At 39.7% G+C, this 19,845-nt stretch overlaps 1 protein-coding gene across 1 annotated transcript in view; it reads left to right on the forward strand.

The window, feature by feature from the left end:
* The window catches only part of rin3 (Ras and Rab interactor 3), a 61,856-nt gene that overhangs the window by 8,271 nt on the left and 33,740 nt on the right, over positions 1-19,845 (forward strand). The window contains exons 2-5 of the mRNA XM_061986920.1: positions 7,538-8,033; positions 11,173-11,284; positions 11,372-11,444; positions 19,510-19,601. Of these exons, the coding sequence (XP_061842904.1) occupies positions 7,538-8,033; positions 11,173-11,284; positions 11,372-11,444; positions 19,510-19,601 (773 nt within the window). The remainder of the gene's footprint in view (positions 1-7,537; positions 8,034-11,172; positions 11,285-11,371; positions 11,445-19,509; positions 19,602-19,845) is intronic.

Here is a 19,845-nt window from a genome sequence, read left to right on the forward strand (position 1 = left end):
ATAATCGTTAGCTGCAGCCTTAACTTATATTCAATTGAATAGACTGCAAAGACAAGATTTTTCATGTTCACACTTTTTGTGCAAATAATCATGAACTTAGAATTTAATGGCAGCAACACATTGCCAAAAAGTTGTCAGAGGGTCAATTTTACCAGTGTGTTACATGGCCGTTCCTTTTAACAACACCCAGTAAAGGTTTTTACATTTTTGAAATGGAATTATTTCCCATTCTTGCTTGATGTACAGCTTAAGTTGTTCAACAGTCTCCCTTCTCATATTTTAGCCTTCACACATTTTCAATGTCTGGACTACAGGCAGGCCAGTCTAGTACCCGCACTCTTTTACTATGAAGCCACGCTGTTGTAACACGTGGCTTGGCTGAAATAAGCAGGGGCGTCCATGATAACGTTGCTTGGATGTTGCTCCAAAACCTGTATGTACCTTTCAGCATTAATGGTGCCTTCACAGATGTGTAAGTTACCCATGTCTTGGGCACTAATACACCCCCATACCATCACACATGCTGCCTTTTGAACTTTGCGCCTAGAACAGTCCGAATGGTTCTTTTCCTCTTTGAACGTACACAGTTTCCAAAAACAATTTGAAATTTGGACTCGTCAGACCACAAAACACTTTTCCACTTTGCATCAGTCCATCTTAGATGAGCTCGGGCCCAGCGAAGCGTTTCTGGGTGTTGTTGATAAATGGCTTTGGCTTTGCTTAGTAGAGTTTTAACTTGCACTTACAGATGTAGCGACAATGAAGACCCTGGAAAAGTTGAACAACTTAATAATCCCACTTCAAAAATGTGTCTCCTCAGTTCCCAAATCTTTACTGAGTGTTGTTAAAAGGAAAGGCCATGTAACACACTGGTAAAAATGCCGTGGGAGATGATCTAATTTCACCTATTTTGGGTTAAAACAATTGTTTGCAAAGCAGTAATTATAGTCTGCAAATGATGTGTTGTTGTTGAGTGTCGGTGCTGTCTAGAGCTCGGCAGAGTAACCGTGTAATACTCTTCCATATCAGTAGGTGGCAGCCGGTAGCTAATTGCTTTGTAGATGTGGGAAACAGCGGGAGGCAGTGTGCAGGTAAAAAGGTGTCTAATGCTTAAACCAAAAATAAACAAAAAGTGAGTGCCCCTAAGAAAAGGCATTGAAGCTTAGGGAAGGTTATGCAGAACGAAACTAAAACTGAACTGGCTAAACAGTAAACAAAAACAGAATGCTGGACGACAGCAAAGACTTACTGTGGAGCAAAGACGGCGTCCACAATGTACATCCGAACATGACGTGACAATCAACAATGTCCCCACAAAGAAGGATTAAAAACAACTGAAATATTCTTGACTGCTAAAACAAAGTAGATGCGGGAAATATCCCTCAAAGGAAGACATGAAACTGCTACAGGAAAATACCAAAAAAAGAGAAAAAGCCACCAAAATAGGAGCGCAAGACAAGAAGTAAAACACTACACACAGGAAAACAGCAAAAAAAAGTCCAAATAAGTCAGGGTGTGATGTGACAGGTGGTGACAGTACACCTACTTTGAGACAAGAGCTATAGTGACGCATGCTTGTTTATGCTTTAAAGTCATATCCAACAATTGCGATGACTTTTTACCGTCACATACCTGCCAACTACTCCGGTTTTCCCGTAATTAGTACGGTTTTCATCAACCTATTCCGGGTTACGGTTGCAGTGATAAAAAATACGGTTTTTCATTAATTAAAAAAAAAATATTAAAAAAAAAGTTTTATTCACGAAATCGCGTAACAACAATGACAATCGACACTGCGTCCCGTAACTTCCTATCGAGCCATTCCGAATGCCATGTGCGAGAGGCTATTTATAGCACCGCTGCCAAGCACGAGGCACCAGTTGCCATTGTTTCCAAACGAGCGAACGATCACGGAATCAGCCGGAGAAAAATGGCAAACGAGTCTTAAACCGAAAAGAAAACTGAAGAATATTCAAAAGCCTATCCGGGAATAATTATCCGTTCCAAAAAGGGTGAAAACTACGCGAATTGCACCTTGTGCAGACAAGATTTTTCGATGGGACACGGAGGAATTAGCGATGTAAAAGACCACGTTGGGACAAAAGAACACAAGTCTAATGCCGTTGCTAGCGATACAAGTGGAAAACTTTCAACGTTTTTCGTCGCCCAAACAGATTCTTTGGATGTGATAAATGCCGAAGTTTTATTTACGGAGGCAATAATTGAGCATTGATTTCCAATCGCACTGGCTGATCACATGGGACAGTTAAATGTTTGTAATGCAACCTTTAAAAATCATTACGCGGTGATCGCGGTCCCAAAAATAAACTTTTCTTGCATGATAATGTCCAGAAAAACTTGCTTTATATTACTATAGAGTCCTTTTAACGAATGAGTTTGATGGTTTATCACAAACCTTAAATGAAAGAAGTCCTTTGTTCTCCTGCACCATGCATGCGCTTTGGCCTTGCTTCGTGTTTGGTGCGCAATCCTGTCGGCTGTATTTCACAGCACGTCTTTGACAACTTGAAGTGGCATAAAACATTTAAAACAAAGGGGTTATAGGAACAATCACTTTCAGTGTTTTATGCCACTTCAAGTTGTCAAAGACGGTATGCTGGTGCCCGACTGCCACAAGTGGAACAAACATTTGAAACAAAGGGGTTATAGGAACAATCACTTTCAGTGTTTTATGCCACTTCAAGTAAACTTATAAAGTTACCATATCATTTTTGCAGTATGATCAATCTGATAGAATAAATTAGGATTTTAGCCACAAAAAGGTAATGACACCAATGTTATCTATTGGAATAGTTTAGTACTGTTATACTGTTAAAAGTGTTTATACTATTTATGCTTTCAAGTCCAAGTTGAAGAAATCTTGTTAAATGTTGACAGCATAACTACCAAAATACAGAAGTATGTCCTTAATATTTTTGCAGTGCTATTTCTGTTGAAAAGTTCAAATGATGACATTAGAGATGTGATGTGCCACTTTTCAAGCGTCTGATGGCTTCAATTAATTTTCATTAATTTTGCATATTTTGAATTCTTTTGAAAGGCTTACAAAAAAACTACATTTGAATTGTAATTCCATGCTATTGACAGGACTATTAATTTTAATGAAGTTAGCTTACCATGTTTACAGTATGATAATTGTGATAGAAATGTGAATTTTAGGCACAGAATATTTTTTACAATTGAACAAGGCAGTAGATTATACAAGCTTGGACAGAAAGTTAATAATGACACCAATTTTTTTTTTAATGGAATTGTTTAGTACTGTTTTACCATTTGTTTACTGTAAAAAGTGTTTATACTTTCAATGAACAAATTGAAGTCTTGTGAAAGGTTGACAGGATAACTGGCATTAACTGTCAAAATAATTTCAAACTATTGAAGTTAGCTTACAGAATAAACATGTCAATCAACCCATATGATTTTTGCTGTAATATTTTTGTTTTGAAAAGTCACTGTGACTGATAGAAAAGTGATGCTTTTAGCAACATTTTAACCTGTCTGAATGCAATCAATCATTTTGCGTCGGAGGGCGAAGCCTGAACCCCCCACCAGGACTTTGTCCTGGACCTACCGGGGCCTGCGGCCCCTGGACCCTGGCTACTAGGTTTTTCTGATTTCAAAAGTTGGCAGGTATGAGTCTGGTGTGCCGTGGGAGATGATCTAATTTCACCTATTTGGGTTAAAACAATTGTTTGCAAAGCAGTAATTATAGTCTGCAAATGATGTGTTGTTGTTGTTGAGTGTCGGTGCTGTCTAGAGCTCGGCAGAGTAACCGTGTAATACTCTTCCATATCAGTAGGTGGCAGCCGGTAGCTAATTGCTTCGTAGATGTGGGAAACAGCGGGAGGCAGTGTGCAGGTAAAAAGGTGTCTAATGCTTAAACCAAAAATAAACAAAAGGTGAGTGCCCCTAAGAAAAGGCATTGAAGCTTAGGGAAGGCTATGCAGAACGAAACTACAACTGAACTGGCTAAACAGTAAACAAAAACAGAATGCTGGACGACAGCAAAGACTTACTGTGGAGCAAAGACGGCGTCCACAAAGTACATCCGAACATGACATGACAATCAACAATGTCCCCACAAAGGAGCATAAAAACAACTGAAATATTCTTGACTGCTAAAACAAAGTAGATGACAAAGGAAGACATGAAACTGCTACAGGAAAATACCCCAAAAAGAGAAAAAGCCACCAAAATAGGAGCGCAAGACAAGAAGTAAAACACTACACACAGGTAAACAGCAAAAAAAGTCCAAATAAGTCAGGGCGTGATGTGACAGGTGGTGACAGTACACCTACTTTGAGACAAGAGCTATAGTGATGCATGCTTGTTTATGCGTTAAAGTCATATCCGACAATTGCGACGACAACTTTTTACTGTCACATGAGTTTTGTTTTTTTAATGATTTCTGCTGGTGGTGTGCCTCCGCATTTTTTCAACGCAAAAAAAATGTGCCTCGGCTCAAAAAAGGTTGAAAAACACTGCATTAAGGTGATAAGAATAAAAATATATTTACCACTATGTGACTAACAAAGCACTGTGTTGCTTTCTTAGAATTGCAGGGAACTTTTTCACTGCGAGTATTTTAATACTATTTTTGGCAAAACATTCATTCAACATTCTTCAGAGGGACAATGGCGCACTGTGATGGAGCGCATCATGAGCATGGGTCATGAGCACACACTCGGGCCATCCATGTCTACACTAAGCCCTTTAACCCCTTAAACCAGGGGTCTCAAAGTCAATTTACCTGGGTGCCACTTAAGGCTGCAGCTAACGATTATTTTTCTATTTATTTTTTCATCTTCATTTTAAATAAAAAAAATAATCGGTAAAAGGAAAAATAATCTATAGATTAATCGAAAAAAATAATCTATAGATTAACCGATTAATCGAAAAAAAAAAATCTCTAGATTAATCGAAAAATAATCTATAGATTAACCGATTAATCGAAAAAATAATCGGTTAATCTATAGATTATTTTTTCGATTAATCTATAGATTTTTTTCTTCGATTAATCGGTTAATCTACAGATTATTTTTTCGATTAATCCATAGATTATTTTTCCTTTTACCGATTATTTTTTTAATTTAAAATAGATTAACCGATTAATCGAAAAAATAATCGGTTAATCTATAGATTATTTTTTCGATTAATCTACAGATTATTTTTTTCGATTAATCGGTTAATCTATAGATTATTTTTTCGATTAATCTATAGATTATTTTTTTCGATTAATCGGTTAATCTATAGATTATTTTTTTCGATTAATCTATAGATTATTTTTCCTTTTTACCGATTATTTTTTTTATTTAAAATGAAGATGAAAAAATAAATGTAGGCCAGTTTTTTTCAAAAGGCATGGCTTTTATTTACAAAAAAAAAAAGTATGGCCACTCAGTCAACGCATACAACATGTGACTGGGCTGGCACGCTGTTTGTATGGTGAAAAAGCGGACGCGACTACAGGTTGTAGAGGACGTTAAAGGCAGCGCCATCACGGCACGCCCTTAATATTGTTGTCCGGGTGTAAATCGGGAGAAATTCAGGAGAACGGTTGTCCCGGGAGATTGTCGGGAGGGGTACTGAAATTCGGGAGTTTCCCGGAAAAATCGGGAGGGTTGGCAATAAGGCTGAAACGACGCGTCGACGTCATCGACGTCATCGGTTACGTAAATATGTCGACGCCGTTTTTGTGCGTCGGCGCGTCGCATATTTACGTCACACTACTGTCATGGCGGAGCGCAAAGCAGACGATGCGAGCGAGGGGAAAAAAGCACGCCAAAAGTCGTCAAAAGTGTGGGAGTATTTCAATAAACGGCCTAATAATGTTGTTGTATGCACACTGTGTCGAGCGGAAATGGCCTATCATAGCAGCACAACGGCTATGAACGAACATTTGAAAAGAAAACCCCCGACAGCGTTCTTGCCATCACCATCAACAAGTCAATCGTCCGCGTGCGTATACGTTGTCATTATTACACAAAAACATGAATGTGTCATTTGTATCTGCGTTGTAAATTCATAAACTAAAGCACCGTTTGCTCTGAGAGGCGCGTTTGGCGTGCCTGTTCAGTGTTTACAAAGACGCGCTCCTCTTTAACGCTGTGGAGAGGCGGCGGCGGCGGCGAGCGAGCGGCGAGGCGGGGCGCGCCGGGAGCGACGCCGCAAGAGACAGGGGACGACGAGCGAGCGAGGAAGAGGAGCTGAAAAGCGAGGAAAGAAAGAGAAAAGAGTTGGAAGAGAAAAGACTTTGTGTAAAATTAAAAGATTGTAAACCTGGCAAAGCCGTCTGGCGTTCAGTCTGTCGGTCCTGAAAGAACCCCACGGCACAAGACGTGTCACAAACGCTAACGTTAATTAGTTGTGCAAATACCTTTTACACCATTAACAGTTACATATACTATGTACAAACCAACAATTAACTTTCACTTTAATCATACTATCATTGTTGTGTTATTAAGCAAAATAAGCAATACTTTTACTTTTGTTGAAATGTTTACACTGTACATTTTTTTGTATTGGATGTTTAGCTTTATTTTTGCACATTTTAGCAAATAAGCAATACTTTTACTTTTGTTGAAATGTTTACACTGTTACAGAATATTTCCGTTTTGCACTTTTTTGTATTGGATGTTTATCTTTATTTTTTGCACATTTTAAAGCAAAATAAGCAATACTTTTACTTTTTAAATGCTTATGCTATTCCAGAATATTAAGATTTGCGCTGGATGTTTACTTTTATATTTGCACATTAAAAAGCAAATAAGTTACTTTTAATTTTGTTAAATGTTAAAAGTTTTAAATGTTTACATTGTTACAGAATATTTTGTCATGTTGTTGTCAATGTTGACTGAGTGGCCATACTTTTTTTTTTGTAAATAAAAGCCATGTTTTTTTGAAAAAACTGGCCTACATTTATTTTTTCCTCTTCATTTTAAATTAAAAAAAAAATCGGTAAAAGGAAAAATAATCTATAGATTAATCGAAAAAAATAATCTATAGATTAACCGATTAATCGAAAAAATAATCTATAGATTAATCGATAGAAAAATAATCGTTAGCTGCAGCCCTAGCTCAAATTAATGGGGAAATCGTCGCTTTCTCGGTCCGAATGGCTCTCGCTGCTGGTGGCAATGATTGTAAACAATGTGCAGATGTGAGGAGCTCCACAACCGGTGACGTCACGCTACTCGTCTGCTACTTCCGGTACAGGCAAGGCTTTTTTTTAATCAGCGACCAAAAGTTGCGAACTTTATCGTCGATGTTCTCTACTAAATCCTTTCAGCAAAAATATGGCAATATCGCGAAATGATCAAGTATGACACATAGAATGGACCTGCTATCCCCGTTTGAATAAGAAAATCGCATTTCAGTAGGGCTTTAAACGACCATTGTGTGTGTGTGGACAAGGATAAGGTTAGGTGGGATTTACCCTGGGGCCTCAAACTGCACACGGGAGCGTCGAGTCCAACTTGTCAGCGTGGAATTCAGACCTTGTCTTTGTCCTTCGCAGGCACGCCGACACTCCCCAGTCCTCACCCCTGTCTCCCCCTTCCATACCCGTCCCCGTCCCCTCCTCAAGACCGGGCAGACCCAAACCACCACCTCCGACCGTGAAGACCTCACTGCTTCCTTCTCGGCCTCCTCCACCGCCCTTCTCGCTCCCTCTGGCCTCCAAACCCACCTCCCCACTGCCCTCTTATCCACCTTCTCCATCTCCATCTTCTCTCCCGCCACCTCTCTCCCCTAAACCCTGTTCTGTGTCTCCCTCCACTTTCATCCTCCCCGAGCCCCCCCCCTCTTTTGTTCCGCCTCCTCCACGCTCCCCCCAAGCTTTGTCTCCATCCCTCTCCTCGTGCCCAAATATCCCTACGCTCATCCTACCACCCTCTCCCACACCTCCAGTGCTGAGCTTCAGAGATCGGCTGGTAGAAAGCACGTCCGTGTGGTTGACCAGAGGACTGAGCCGAGAACAGATTGGATGCATCCTGGAAAAGGAGACTGCAGGGGTGAGACACACCAATGTTTATATTCACACCACATTGAAATACCTTTTGTCAGAAACTCTGACTGCCTTGTGGAGCGGCCATGGACAAACGACTTGTACACAGCCATGTAGGGCCTGTTTTCTAAGGATTTGGATCAGAACTAGGGTTGTAAAATTAAGTCATACCATCAACCACAGCAAGTATTACAAAAGCCAAAAGTAGTGAAGTTGTCAGGTTGTGTAAATGGTAAATAAAAAGAGAATACAACAAATCCTTTTCAACTTATATTCAATTGAATAGACTGCAAAGACAAGATATTTAACGTTCACACATTGCAAAAAAATGCATTTTTACCAGTGTGTTACATGGCCTTTCCTTTTAACAAGACTCAGTAAAGGTTTGGGAACTGAGGAGACACATTTTTGAAGTGGAATTCTTTCTCCATTCTTGCTTGATGTACATCTTAAGTTGTTCAACAGTCTAGTACCCGCACTCTTTTACTATGAAGCCACGCTGTTGTAACACCTGGCTTGGCATTGTCTTGCTGAAATAAGCAGGGGCGTCCATGATAACAACATATGTTGCTCCAAAAGCTGTATGTACCTTTCAGCGTTAATGGTGCCTTCACAGATGTGTAAGTTACCCATGCCTTGGCCACTAATACACCCCCCATACCATCACACATGCTGCCTTTTACACTTTGTGCCTAGAACAATCCGGATGGTTCTTTTCCTCTTTGGTACACAGTTTCCAAAAACAATTTGAAATGTGGACTCGTCAGACCACGGAACACTTTTCCACTTTGCATCAGTCCATCTTAGATGAGCTCGGGCCCAGCGTAGCGTTTCTGGGTGTTGTTGATAAATGGCTTTGGCTTTGAATAGTAGAGTTTTAACTTGCACTTACAGATGTAGCGACCAACTGTAGTTACTGACAGTGGTCTTCTGAAGTGTTCCTGAGCTCATGTGGTGATATCTTTTACACACTGATGTGGCTTTTTGATGCGAGGGATCCAAGGTGCGTAATACCATGGCTTACGTGCAGTGGTTTCTCCAGATTCTCTGAACCTTTTGATGATATTACGGAGCGTAGATGGTGAAATCCCTAAATTCCTTGTTGAGAAATGTTGTTCTTAAACAATTTGTTGACAAAGTGGTGACCCTCGCCCCCGTCCTCGTTTGTGAATGACTAAGCATTTCACGGAAGCTGCTTTTATACCCAATCATGGCACCCACCTGTTCCCAATTAGCCTGTTCACCTGTGGGATGTTCCAAATAAGTCTTTGATGAGCATTCCTCAACTTTCTCAGTCTTTTTTTGCCACTTGTGCCAGCTTTTTTGAAACATGTTGCAGGCATCAAATTCCAAATGAGCTAATTTTTTGCAAAAAATAACAAAGTTTGCAGTCTATTCAATTGAATATACAGGTAAAAGCCAGTAAATTAGAATATTTTGAAAAACTTGATTTATTTCAGTAATTGCATTCAAAAGGTGTAACTTGTACATTATATTTATTCATTGCACACAGACTGATGCATTCAAATGTTTATTTCATTTAATTTTGATGATTTGAAGTGGCAACAAATGAAAATCCAAAATTCCGTGTGTCACAAAATTAGAATATTACTTAAGGCTAATACAAAAAAGGGATTTTTAGAAATGTTGGCCAACTGAAAAGTATGAAAATGAAAAATATGAGCATGTACAATACTCAATACTTGGTTGGAGCTCCTTTTGCCTCAATTACTGCGTTAATGCGGCGTGGCATGGATTCCATGAGTTTCTGGCACTGCTCAGGTGTTATGAGAGCCCAGGTTGCTCTGATAGTGGCCTTCAACTCTTCTGCGTTTTTGGGTCTGGCATTCTGCATCTTCCTTTTCACAATACCCCACAGATTTTCTATGGGGCTAAGGTCAGGGGAGTTGGCGGGCCAATTTAGAACAGAAATACCATGGTCCGTAAACCAGGCACGGGTAGATTTTGCGCTGTGTGCAGGCGCCAAGTCCTGTTGGAACTTGAAATCTCCATCTCCATAGAGCAGGTCAGCAGCAGGAAGCATGAAGTGCTCTAAAACTTGCTGGTAGACGGCTGCGTTGACCCTGGATCTCAGGAAACAGAGTGGACCGACACCAGCAGATGACATGGCACCCCAAACCATCACTGATGGTGGAAACTTTACACTAGACTTCAGGCAACGTGGATCCTGTGCCTCTCCTGTCTTCCTCCAGACTCTGGGACCTCGATTTCCAAAGGAAATGCAAAATTTGCATGGTTGGGTGATGGTTTGGGGTGCCATGTCATCTGCTGGTGTCGGTCCACTCTGTTTCCTGAGATCCAGAGTCAACGCAGCCGTCTACCAGCAAGTTTTAGAGCACTTCGTGCTTCCTGCTGCTGACCTGCTCTATGGAGATGGAGATTTCAAGTTCCAACAGGACTTGGCGCCTGCACACAGCGCAAAATCTACCCGTGCCTGGTTTACGGACCATGGTATTTCTGTTCTAAATTGGCCCGCCAACTCCCCTGACCTTAGCCCCATAGAAAATCTGTGGGGTATTGTGAAAAGGAAGATGCAGAATGCCAGACCCAAAAACGCAGAAGAGTTGAAGGCCACTATCAGAGCAACCTGGGCTCTCATAACACCTGAGCAGCGCCAGAAACTCATCGACTCCATGCCACGCCGCATTAACGCAGTAATTGAGGCAAAAGGAGCTCCAACCAAGTATTGAGTATTGTACATGCTCATATTTTTCATTTTCATACTTTTCAGTTGGCCAACATTTCTAAAAATCCCTTTTTTGTATTAGCCTTAAGTAATATTCTAATTTTGTGACACACGGAATTTTGGATTTTCATTTGTTGCCACTTCAAATCATCAAAATTAAATGAAATAAACATTTGAATGCATCAGTCTGTGTGCAATGAATAAATATAATGTACAAGTTACACCTTTTGAATGCAATTACTGAAATAAATCAAGTTTTTCAAAATATTCTAATTTACTGGCTTTTACCTGTAAGTAGAAAAGGATTCGTTGTATTCTCTTTTTATTTACCATTTACACAAACGTGACAACTTCACTGCTTTTGGGTTTTGCACATTTAAGGTAATGTTTCATATAAATGGTCTGTCTGCACCCTGATCTCTCACTCTGGTTCTCACAGGCGTTCCTGGTCCAGAGCACCGAGGACCAAAATATGACACTGTCAGTGCGTGTACCAGAGAACCAGGACGCGTCTCCTGTACAAAACCTGAATATCCAAGAGTACAAAACATGTAGGTGTTCAAATACAAACTACAAGCCTCATGAATACAGATCATTAAAAACAAAGAATCACCCTCAATTTGTGTATGTTTACTCAGTTCTTCACTTAGATGGTTCGTCTCTTGTTTTTGACGACATCTACAAGCTGGTCTCCTTCTACTGTGTCAGCAGGTAAGACACACTAAAAGACATTTGCAGACTTGGGGACACACCTTTAATTAGGCAGCTGAGCAACAATAGGTGCATCTCTGTGTTTCTGCACAGACTGGTTAGTAGCATGCCAACCTCTGGCCAATTAGCTGTGAGCCAGGAATAGGTAGTCGTTGAGGTTTCTCACCCTTCTCCACTCCGCATTCCAGCAAAGTAAACTCACAGTGCATTTCATGCCCTACCGGGACGTTTGTGAGGAAGGATTGCTGAGCAGTGTTATTGTCCAGCACTCCATGCATGCTTTAATACAGGGATGTCAAACTGGTTTTCATCCAGGGCCACATCACAGATATGGATGCCATCAGAGGGCCGTTTGTAACTGCGAATAATGTATGAATTTGCCTCTAGGCTGAAGTTGAACTGAAATCCTGGAATTTTTTTTTAGAATTGTTGAAGTAGAGCACACAATCCTGGAATTTTTTTGAAATTGGGGAAAAAAAGTAGTTGGAGTTTCCAGGATGGTGGAATATGTTGTCGGTGAAATGGTTTGGTTTGAATCGGGTGAAAAATGTGGAAATGGTGAAATTGAATGGGGAAAAATGCCCCGGAAAAACTTGAATTCTGGGAAATCTGGGAATTTTTTTTTTTAGAATTGTTGAAGTAGAGCACACAATTCCCAAACAGGCTGAACATTTTGAAGTTGGAACGGTTTGAATCGGATGAAAAATGTGGAAGTTGTAGAACTTTGAAGAATGTCCCATTGATTTCAACGGAAATTTCCAAAATGTTGGGAATTTTGGGATTTTTTTTAAAAATGGTTAAAAAAAAACTTGAATGGTCTGAATGAGTTGAAGTGGTTGGTGTTGGAATTGTTTAAATCCGTCGAGAAATGTGGAAGTAGTAACATGTGGAATTGAGAAATGGTATTATAAAATTCCAGGAATTTCAGGAAAACTGGGAATTTTTCCAGTTCGAAAAACAACTTTGTTTTTTGTCCTGATTAAGAGGAATGTTTTGACGGTGGAACGGTTGAAGTGGGTTGAAAAATGTGGGAGGAGTAATCGACAGAAAAAAGAGTGGAAATAGGGCTTTGGAAAAGCAGGAATTCTGGAAAATCCTGGAATTTTTTTGAAATTTGGAAAAAAGGTAGTTTGAGTTTCCAGGATGGTGGAATATGTTGACGGTGGAATGGTTTGAATTGGTTGAAATTGTGAATTTGAAGGGGAAAAATGCCCCGGAAAAACTTGAATTCTGGGAAATCTGGGATTTTTTTTTTAGAATTGTTGAAGTAGAGCACACAATTCCCAAACAGGCTGAACATTTTGAAGTTGGAACGGTTTGAATCAGATGAAAAATGTGGAAGTTGTAGAACTTTGAAGAATGTCCCATTGATTTCAATGGCAATTTCCAAAATGTCGGAAATTTTGGGAATTTTTAGAAAATGTTAAAAAAAAAAAAAACTTGAATGAGTTGAAATGGTTGGTGTTGGAATTGTTTAAATCGGTTGAGAAATGTGAAAGTAGTAACATGTGGAATTGAGAATTGGTATTATGAAAGTCCTGGAATTTCGGGAAAACTGGGAATTTTTCCAGTTCGAAAAACAGCTTTGGTTTTTGTTCTGATTAAGAAGAATGTTTTGACGGTGGAACGGTTGAAGTGGGTTGAAAAATGTGGGAGGAGTAGTCGCCAGAAAAAAGGCTGGAAATAGGGCTTTGGAAAACCATGAAATCTGGAAAATCCTGGAATTTTTTTGAAATTTAGAAAAAAGGTAGTTTGAGTTTCCACGATGGTGGAATATGTTGACTGTGGAATGGTTTGAATCGGTTGAAAAATGTGGAAATGGTGAATTTGAATGGGAAAAAATGCCCCGGAAAATCTTGAATTCTGGGAATTTTCTTTAGAATTGTTGAAGTAGAGCACACAATTCCCAAACAGGCTGAACATTTTGAAGTTGGAACGGTTTGAATCAGATGAAAAATGTGGAAGTTGTAGAACTTTGAAGAATGTCCCATTGATTTCAATGGCAATTTCCAAAATTTTGGGAATTTTTAGAAAATGTTAAAAAAAACACTTGAATGAGTTGAAATGGTTGGTGTTGGAATTGTTTAAATCGGTGGAGAAATGTGGAAGTAGTAACATGTGGAATTGAGAATTGGTATTATGAAATTCCTGGAATTTTTGGGAAAACTGGGAATTTTTCCAGTTCGAAAAACAACTTTGTTTTTTGTTCTGATTAAGAGGAATGTTTTGACGTGGAAACGGTTGAAGTGGGTTGACAAATGTGGGAAGAGTAGTCGCCAGAAAAAAGGGTGGAAATAGGGCTTTGGAAAACCAGGAAATCTGGAAAATCCTGGAATTTTTTTGAAATTGAGAAAAAAGGTAGTTGGAGTTTCCAGGATGGTGGAATATGTTGACTGTGGAATGGTTTGAATTTGTTGAAAAATGTGGAAATGGTGAATTTGAATGGGAAAAATGCCCCGGAAAATCTTGAATCCTGGGAATTTTTTTTAGAATTGTTGAAGTAGAGCACCCAATTCCCAAACAGGCTGAACATTTTGAAGTTGGAACGGTTTGAATCAGATGAAAAATGTGGAAGTTGTAGAACTTTGAAGAATGTCCCATTGATTTCAATGGCAATTTCCAAAATGTTGGGAATTTTGGGATTTTTTTTTTAAAATGGTAAAAAAAACCCTCAAATGGTCTGAATGAGTTGAAATGGTTGGTGTTGGAATTGTTCAAATCGGTCGAGAAATGTGGAAGTAGTAACATGTGGAATTGAGAAATGGTATTATAAAATTCCTGGAATTTCAGGAAAACTGGGAATTTTTCCAGTTCGAAAAACAACTTTGTCTTTTGCCCTGATTAAGAGGAATGTTTTGACGGTGGAACGGTTGAAGTGGGTTGAAAAATGTGGGAGGAGTAGTCGCCAGAAAAAAGGCTGGAAATAGGGCTTTGGAAAAGCAGGAATTCTGGAAAATCCTGGAATTTTTTTGAAATTGGGAAAAAAAATAGTTGGAGTTTCCAGGATGGTGGAATATGTTGACGGTGGAATGGTTTGATTTAGGTGAAATATGTGGAAATGGTGAATTTGAATGGGAAAAATGCCCCGGAAAACCTTGAATTCTGGGAAATCTGGGAATTTTTTTTAGAATTTTTGAAGTAGAGCACACAATTCCCAAACAGGCTGAACATTTTGAAGTTGGAACGGTTTGAATCAGATGAAAAATGTGGAAGTTGTAGAACTTTGAAGAATGTGCCATTGATTTCAATGGCAATTTCCAAAATTTTGGGAATTTTTAGAAAATGTTAAAAAAAAAAAAACTTGAATGAGTTGAAATGGTTGGTGTTGGAATTGTTCAAATCGGTCGAGAAATGTGGAAGTAGTGACATGTTGAATTGAGAAATGGTATAATGAAATTCCTGGAATTTCGGGAAAACTGGGAATTTTTCCAGTTCGAAAAACAACTTTTTTTTGCCCTGATTAAGAGAAATGTTTAGACGTGGAAACGGTTGAAGTGGGTTGAAAAATGTGGGAGGAGTAGTCGCCAGAAAAAAGGCTGGAAATAGGGCTTTGGAAAACCAGGAAATCTGGAAAATCCTGGAATTTTTTTGAAATTGAGAAAAAAGGTAGTTTGAGTTTCCAGGATGGTGGAATATGTTGACTGTGGAATGGTTTGAATTGGTTGAAACATGTGGAAATGGTGAATTTGAATGGGAAAAATGCCCCGGAAAATCTTGAATTCTGGGAATTTCTTTTAGAATTGTTGAAGTAGAGCACCCAATTCCCAAACAGGCTGAACATTTTGAAGTTGGAACAGTTTGAATCAGATGGAAAAATGTGGAAGTTGTAGAACTTTGAAGAATGTCCCATTGATTTCAATGGCAATTTCCAAAATGTTGGGAATTTCGGGAATTTTTAAAAAAATGGTTAAAAAAAAACTTGAATGGGTTGAAATGGTTGGTGTTGGAATTGTTTAAATCGGTCGAAAAATGTGGAAGTAGTAACATGTGGAATTGAGAAATGGTATTATGGAATTTCGGGAAAACTGGGAATTTTTCCAGTTCGAAAAATTGCTTTTTTTTTTGTCCTGATTAAGAGGAATGTTTTGACGTGGGAACGGTTGAAGTGGGTTGAAAAATGTGGGAGGAGTAGTAGACAGAAAAAAGGCTGGAAATAGGGCTTTGAAAAACCAGGAATTCTGGAAAATCCTGGAATTTTTTGGAAATTGGGAAAAAAGGTAGTTAGTTTCCAGAATGGTGGATTGTGTTGACTGTGGAATCGGGGGGAAAATGTAATTAATTTTGAATTGAAAAAATGCCCCGGAAAACCTTGAATTCTGGAAAATCTGGGAATTTTTGGAATTTGTCAAGGAAAAGTCCGCGATTCCCAAATAAGCTGAACAGTTTGAAGTTGGACCGGTTTCAATCGGATGAAAAATGTGGAAAATAGAGCACGCCAAATTAATTTTCAAAAAAATTCCTGATTTTCCCGAAATTCCCTAACACCATTTACTACGTCAACATTTCTTGATCGATTCAAACAATTCCAACACCAACCAATTCAGCCAATTTAGGACATTCGTGCTCCTAATCATTTTCCAAATATTCCCGCTTTTCCCAAATTTCCAGGAATTTCCCATTGAAATGAATGGGACATTTTTCCAAGTTGCACAATTCCCACATTTTTCCAACCTTCTCAAACCATTCAACCTATTCCTCTCATCCTGGTCATTCAAACCAACACTTTTCCATGTTCCAAACCAAATTCCGGTTTTCCTGGAAATTCAGCATTTCACTTCAACTTCAGCATTGGAGCATTCACACGCAATTCCTTCTGGAATTGCCTCTTCTGGTTTGATGGGTAGTTTGCTGTAAAATCATAAGTCGAGCAGATATTTAAGTATTTATTTTTATTGAGACAAACATGTTTGGGAAAGTATGCTAATATTCTGTAATATTTGTTGCAATATTGGACACTATTCAAGTTTAAAAGGTATGCAATTTCAAGCCGTTGTCGGAGGCAGATATTTACATATATCCGAATTTAAGTGTTACTTCTTTTTATTTCATCGTCATATTTGAAAACAGCTCGTGTTTTTCCATTTGTTCTCTTTCTGTTTGTCTGCAAGTAAACTGTGTGTGTTAACCTTGAAGCTTTGGAATGTAAGAAAGAGAGATAATGTGCATGTGTTTTGACTAGAGAGATTTAAGAGGGGAGAGGGTTTTTGTCGGGAGGACAGACCATCTTGGCGGCGCGATAGAATGTTCTATGCTGGACTGGTCTAAATGTATATATATATATTTGCAAAGCTTTGCAAATATATTACAAAATACCTATTCTGTCTCTGGTGGTTTTTCTACTCAGCTTTAAGTGTCGTAAAGAGCTTGGGAGCGACTTGTGACTTGAATTCCCTGGGAGGAACAAACTGGTCCAAAACGCAACACCGTGCATATACTTTTTATGTCTAAGTGAAAACAATCAATTACATGTAGTGAGAAAAAATGAAGTACTTTATTGACACATATCATTTCCAGGTGTTTGCAGGCCAGATAAAATGATGTCGCGGGCCAGAACTGACCCCCGGCCGGGCCTTGAGTTTGACCCCTCTGTTTTAATACATTTGGTTTTGGAAAAAACTGGACTGATGGACACAAAGTCCTGACCTCCACTGTGTCTCAAATGGAGCAGCGTTACTTAATTGCTGACTGTGCACATTTTGACAGTATAGTGCTGTCCCGGATCAGTTACTCTCCTTGCACACTGAAAATGTGCAAATTGAGACACAATCTGTGAGCCAGGACTTTCGTCCAAGATTAGAAGGCTGGAAAATGCTTTTTTTTCTTTCAGTTGTAGACGGGGTGATAGCCAATGTGCACCAAATAACTGTACTTTTGGCCACTGTGGACTAGTGGCGGGTCCCCGAACTGGGTATGATAATGAAAGTATTTAATGCAGGGGTCCCCAGCCTTATTGAAACCAAGAGCTACTTCTTGGGTACTGATTAATGCGAAGAACTACCAGTTTGATACACACTTAAAGGGGAACATTATCACAATTTCAGAAGGGTTAAAACCATTAAAAATCAGTTCCCAGTGGCTTATTGTATTTTTCGAAGTTTTTTTCAAAATTTTACCCATCACGCAATATCCCTAAAAAAATCTTCAAAGTGCCTGATTTTAACCATCGTTATATACACCCGTCCATTTTCCTGTGACGTCACATAGTGATGCCAACACAAACAAACATGGCGCATAGAACAGCAAGCTATAGCGACATTAGCTCGGATTCAGACTCGGATTTCAGCGGCTTAAGCGATTCAACAGATTACGCATGTATTGAAACGGATGGTTGTAGTGTGGAGGCAGGTAGCGAAAACCAAATTGAAGAAGAAACTGAAGCTATTGAGCCATATCGGTTTGAACCGTATGCAAGCGAAACCGAGGAAAACGACACGACAGCCAGCGACACGGGAGAAAGCGAGGACGAATTCGGCGATCGCCTTCTAACCAACGATTGGTATGTGTTTGTTTGGCATTAAAGGAAACTAACAACTATGAACTAGGTTTACAGCATATGAAATACATTTGGCAACAACATGCACTTTGAGAGTGCAGACAGCCCAATTTTCATCAATTAATATATTCTGTAGACATACCCTCATCCGCGCTCTTTTCCTGAAAGCTGATCTGTCCAGTTTTGGAGTTGATGTCAGCAGGCCAGGGAAGCTAGGGTCGATATTCTTCTCTTGATCATCTTCGGTGGCATAAGGGACGGTGTGAGCCAAGACATCCAGGGGGTTTAGCTCGCTCGTCTGCGGGAACAAACTGCCGCCATTGCTTGCCGTGCTACCGAGGTTCTTTGTCCCTGAATTGCTCACACACTCCGGCAGATTTCTTTGACTTTATCGTTGGAAATGCATCTGCTTTGAGTGTCGCAGGATATCCACACATTCTTGCCATCTCTGTCGTAGCATAGCTTTGGTCGGTAAAGTGTGCGGAAGTTACCCATGTCTTGGGCACTAATACACCCCCATACCATCACACATGCTGCCTTTTACACTTTGCGCCTATAACAATCCGGATGGTTCTTTTCCTCTTTGGTCCGGAGGACACGACGTCCACAGTTTGCAAAAACAATTTGAAATGTGGACTCGTCAGACCACAGAACACTTTTCCACTTTGTATCAGTCCATCTTAGATGAGCTCAGGCCCAGCGAAGCCGACGGCGTTTCTGGGTGTTGTTGATAAACGGTTTTCGCCTTGCATAGGAGAGTTTTAACTTGCACTTACAGATGTAGCGACCAACTGTAGTTACTGACAGTGGGCTTCTGAAGTGTTCCTGAGCCCATGTGGTGATATCCTTTACACACTGATGTCGCTTGTTGATGCAGTACAGCCTGAGGGATCGAAGGTCACGGGCTTAGCTGCTTACGTGCAGTGATTTCTCCAGATTCTTTAAACCCTTTGATGATATTACGGAGCGTAGATGGTGAAATCCCTAAATTCCTTGTTGAGAAATGTTGTTCTTAAACTGTTCAACAATTTGCTCACGCATTTGTTGACAAAGTGGTGACCCTCGCCCCGTCCTTGTTTGTGAATGACTGAGCATTTCATGGAATCTACTTTTATACCCAATCATGGCACCCACCTGTTCCCAATTAGCCTGTTCACCTGTGGGATGTTCCAAATAAGTGTTTGATGAGCATTCCTCAACTTTATCAGTATTTGTTGCCACCTTTCCCAACTTCTTTGTCACGTGTTGCTGGCGTCGAATTCTAAAGTTAATGATTATTTGCAAAAAATAAATAAAGTTTATGAGTTTGAACATTAAATATGTTGTCTTTGTAGCATATTCAACTGAATATGGCTTGAAAAGGATTCGCAACTCATTGTATTCCGTTTATATTTACATCTAACACAATTTCCCAACTCATATGGAAACGGGGTTTGTATATGACTTCCCTGAGAAGCTGGACAGGACAAAAAAAAATAAAAAAATTCAACCATTTTCAGAAACGCCAATATTTTTGCCCATGACTGTACTTACTCAGTAACACTCGTTTTCTTGTCCTTTGCGTCCAACCAGGGACATCCTGGCGGCACCACTCAATCTGCCCCAAGCCATTACCTTGGCAAAACAGAGAGAGGACCTGGAGGTGATTTCTGCTCTGGGCACAGGTAGATATGGTCCAGCCTGGGGGGGGGTCACGGTGCACCATCCAACAATGTCAAAATAACGGACGCACCCAGTAATTAAAACACATTTCATATTTGTATACAGTATTGTATTGCAGGGATGCCCAAATTGGGACTGGCGGGCCAGATTTGGCCAAAGGGTTGGCCAGCAAATGTAATAAATATTAATTCAGGCTGCATAATCATTGATGGCATGTCTGCAAGGCTACTCTGTTAAAAAAAAAAA

This window comes from Nerophis lumbriciformis, linkage group LG26, assembly GCF_033978685.3.
Source record: "Nerophis lumbriciformis linkage group LG26, RoL_Nlum_v2.1, whole genome shotgun sequence".
NCBI lineage: Eukaryota > Metazoa > Chordata > Actinopteri > Syngnathiformes > Syngnathidae > Nerophis > Nerophis lumbriciformis.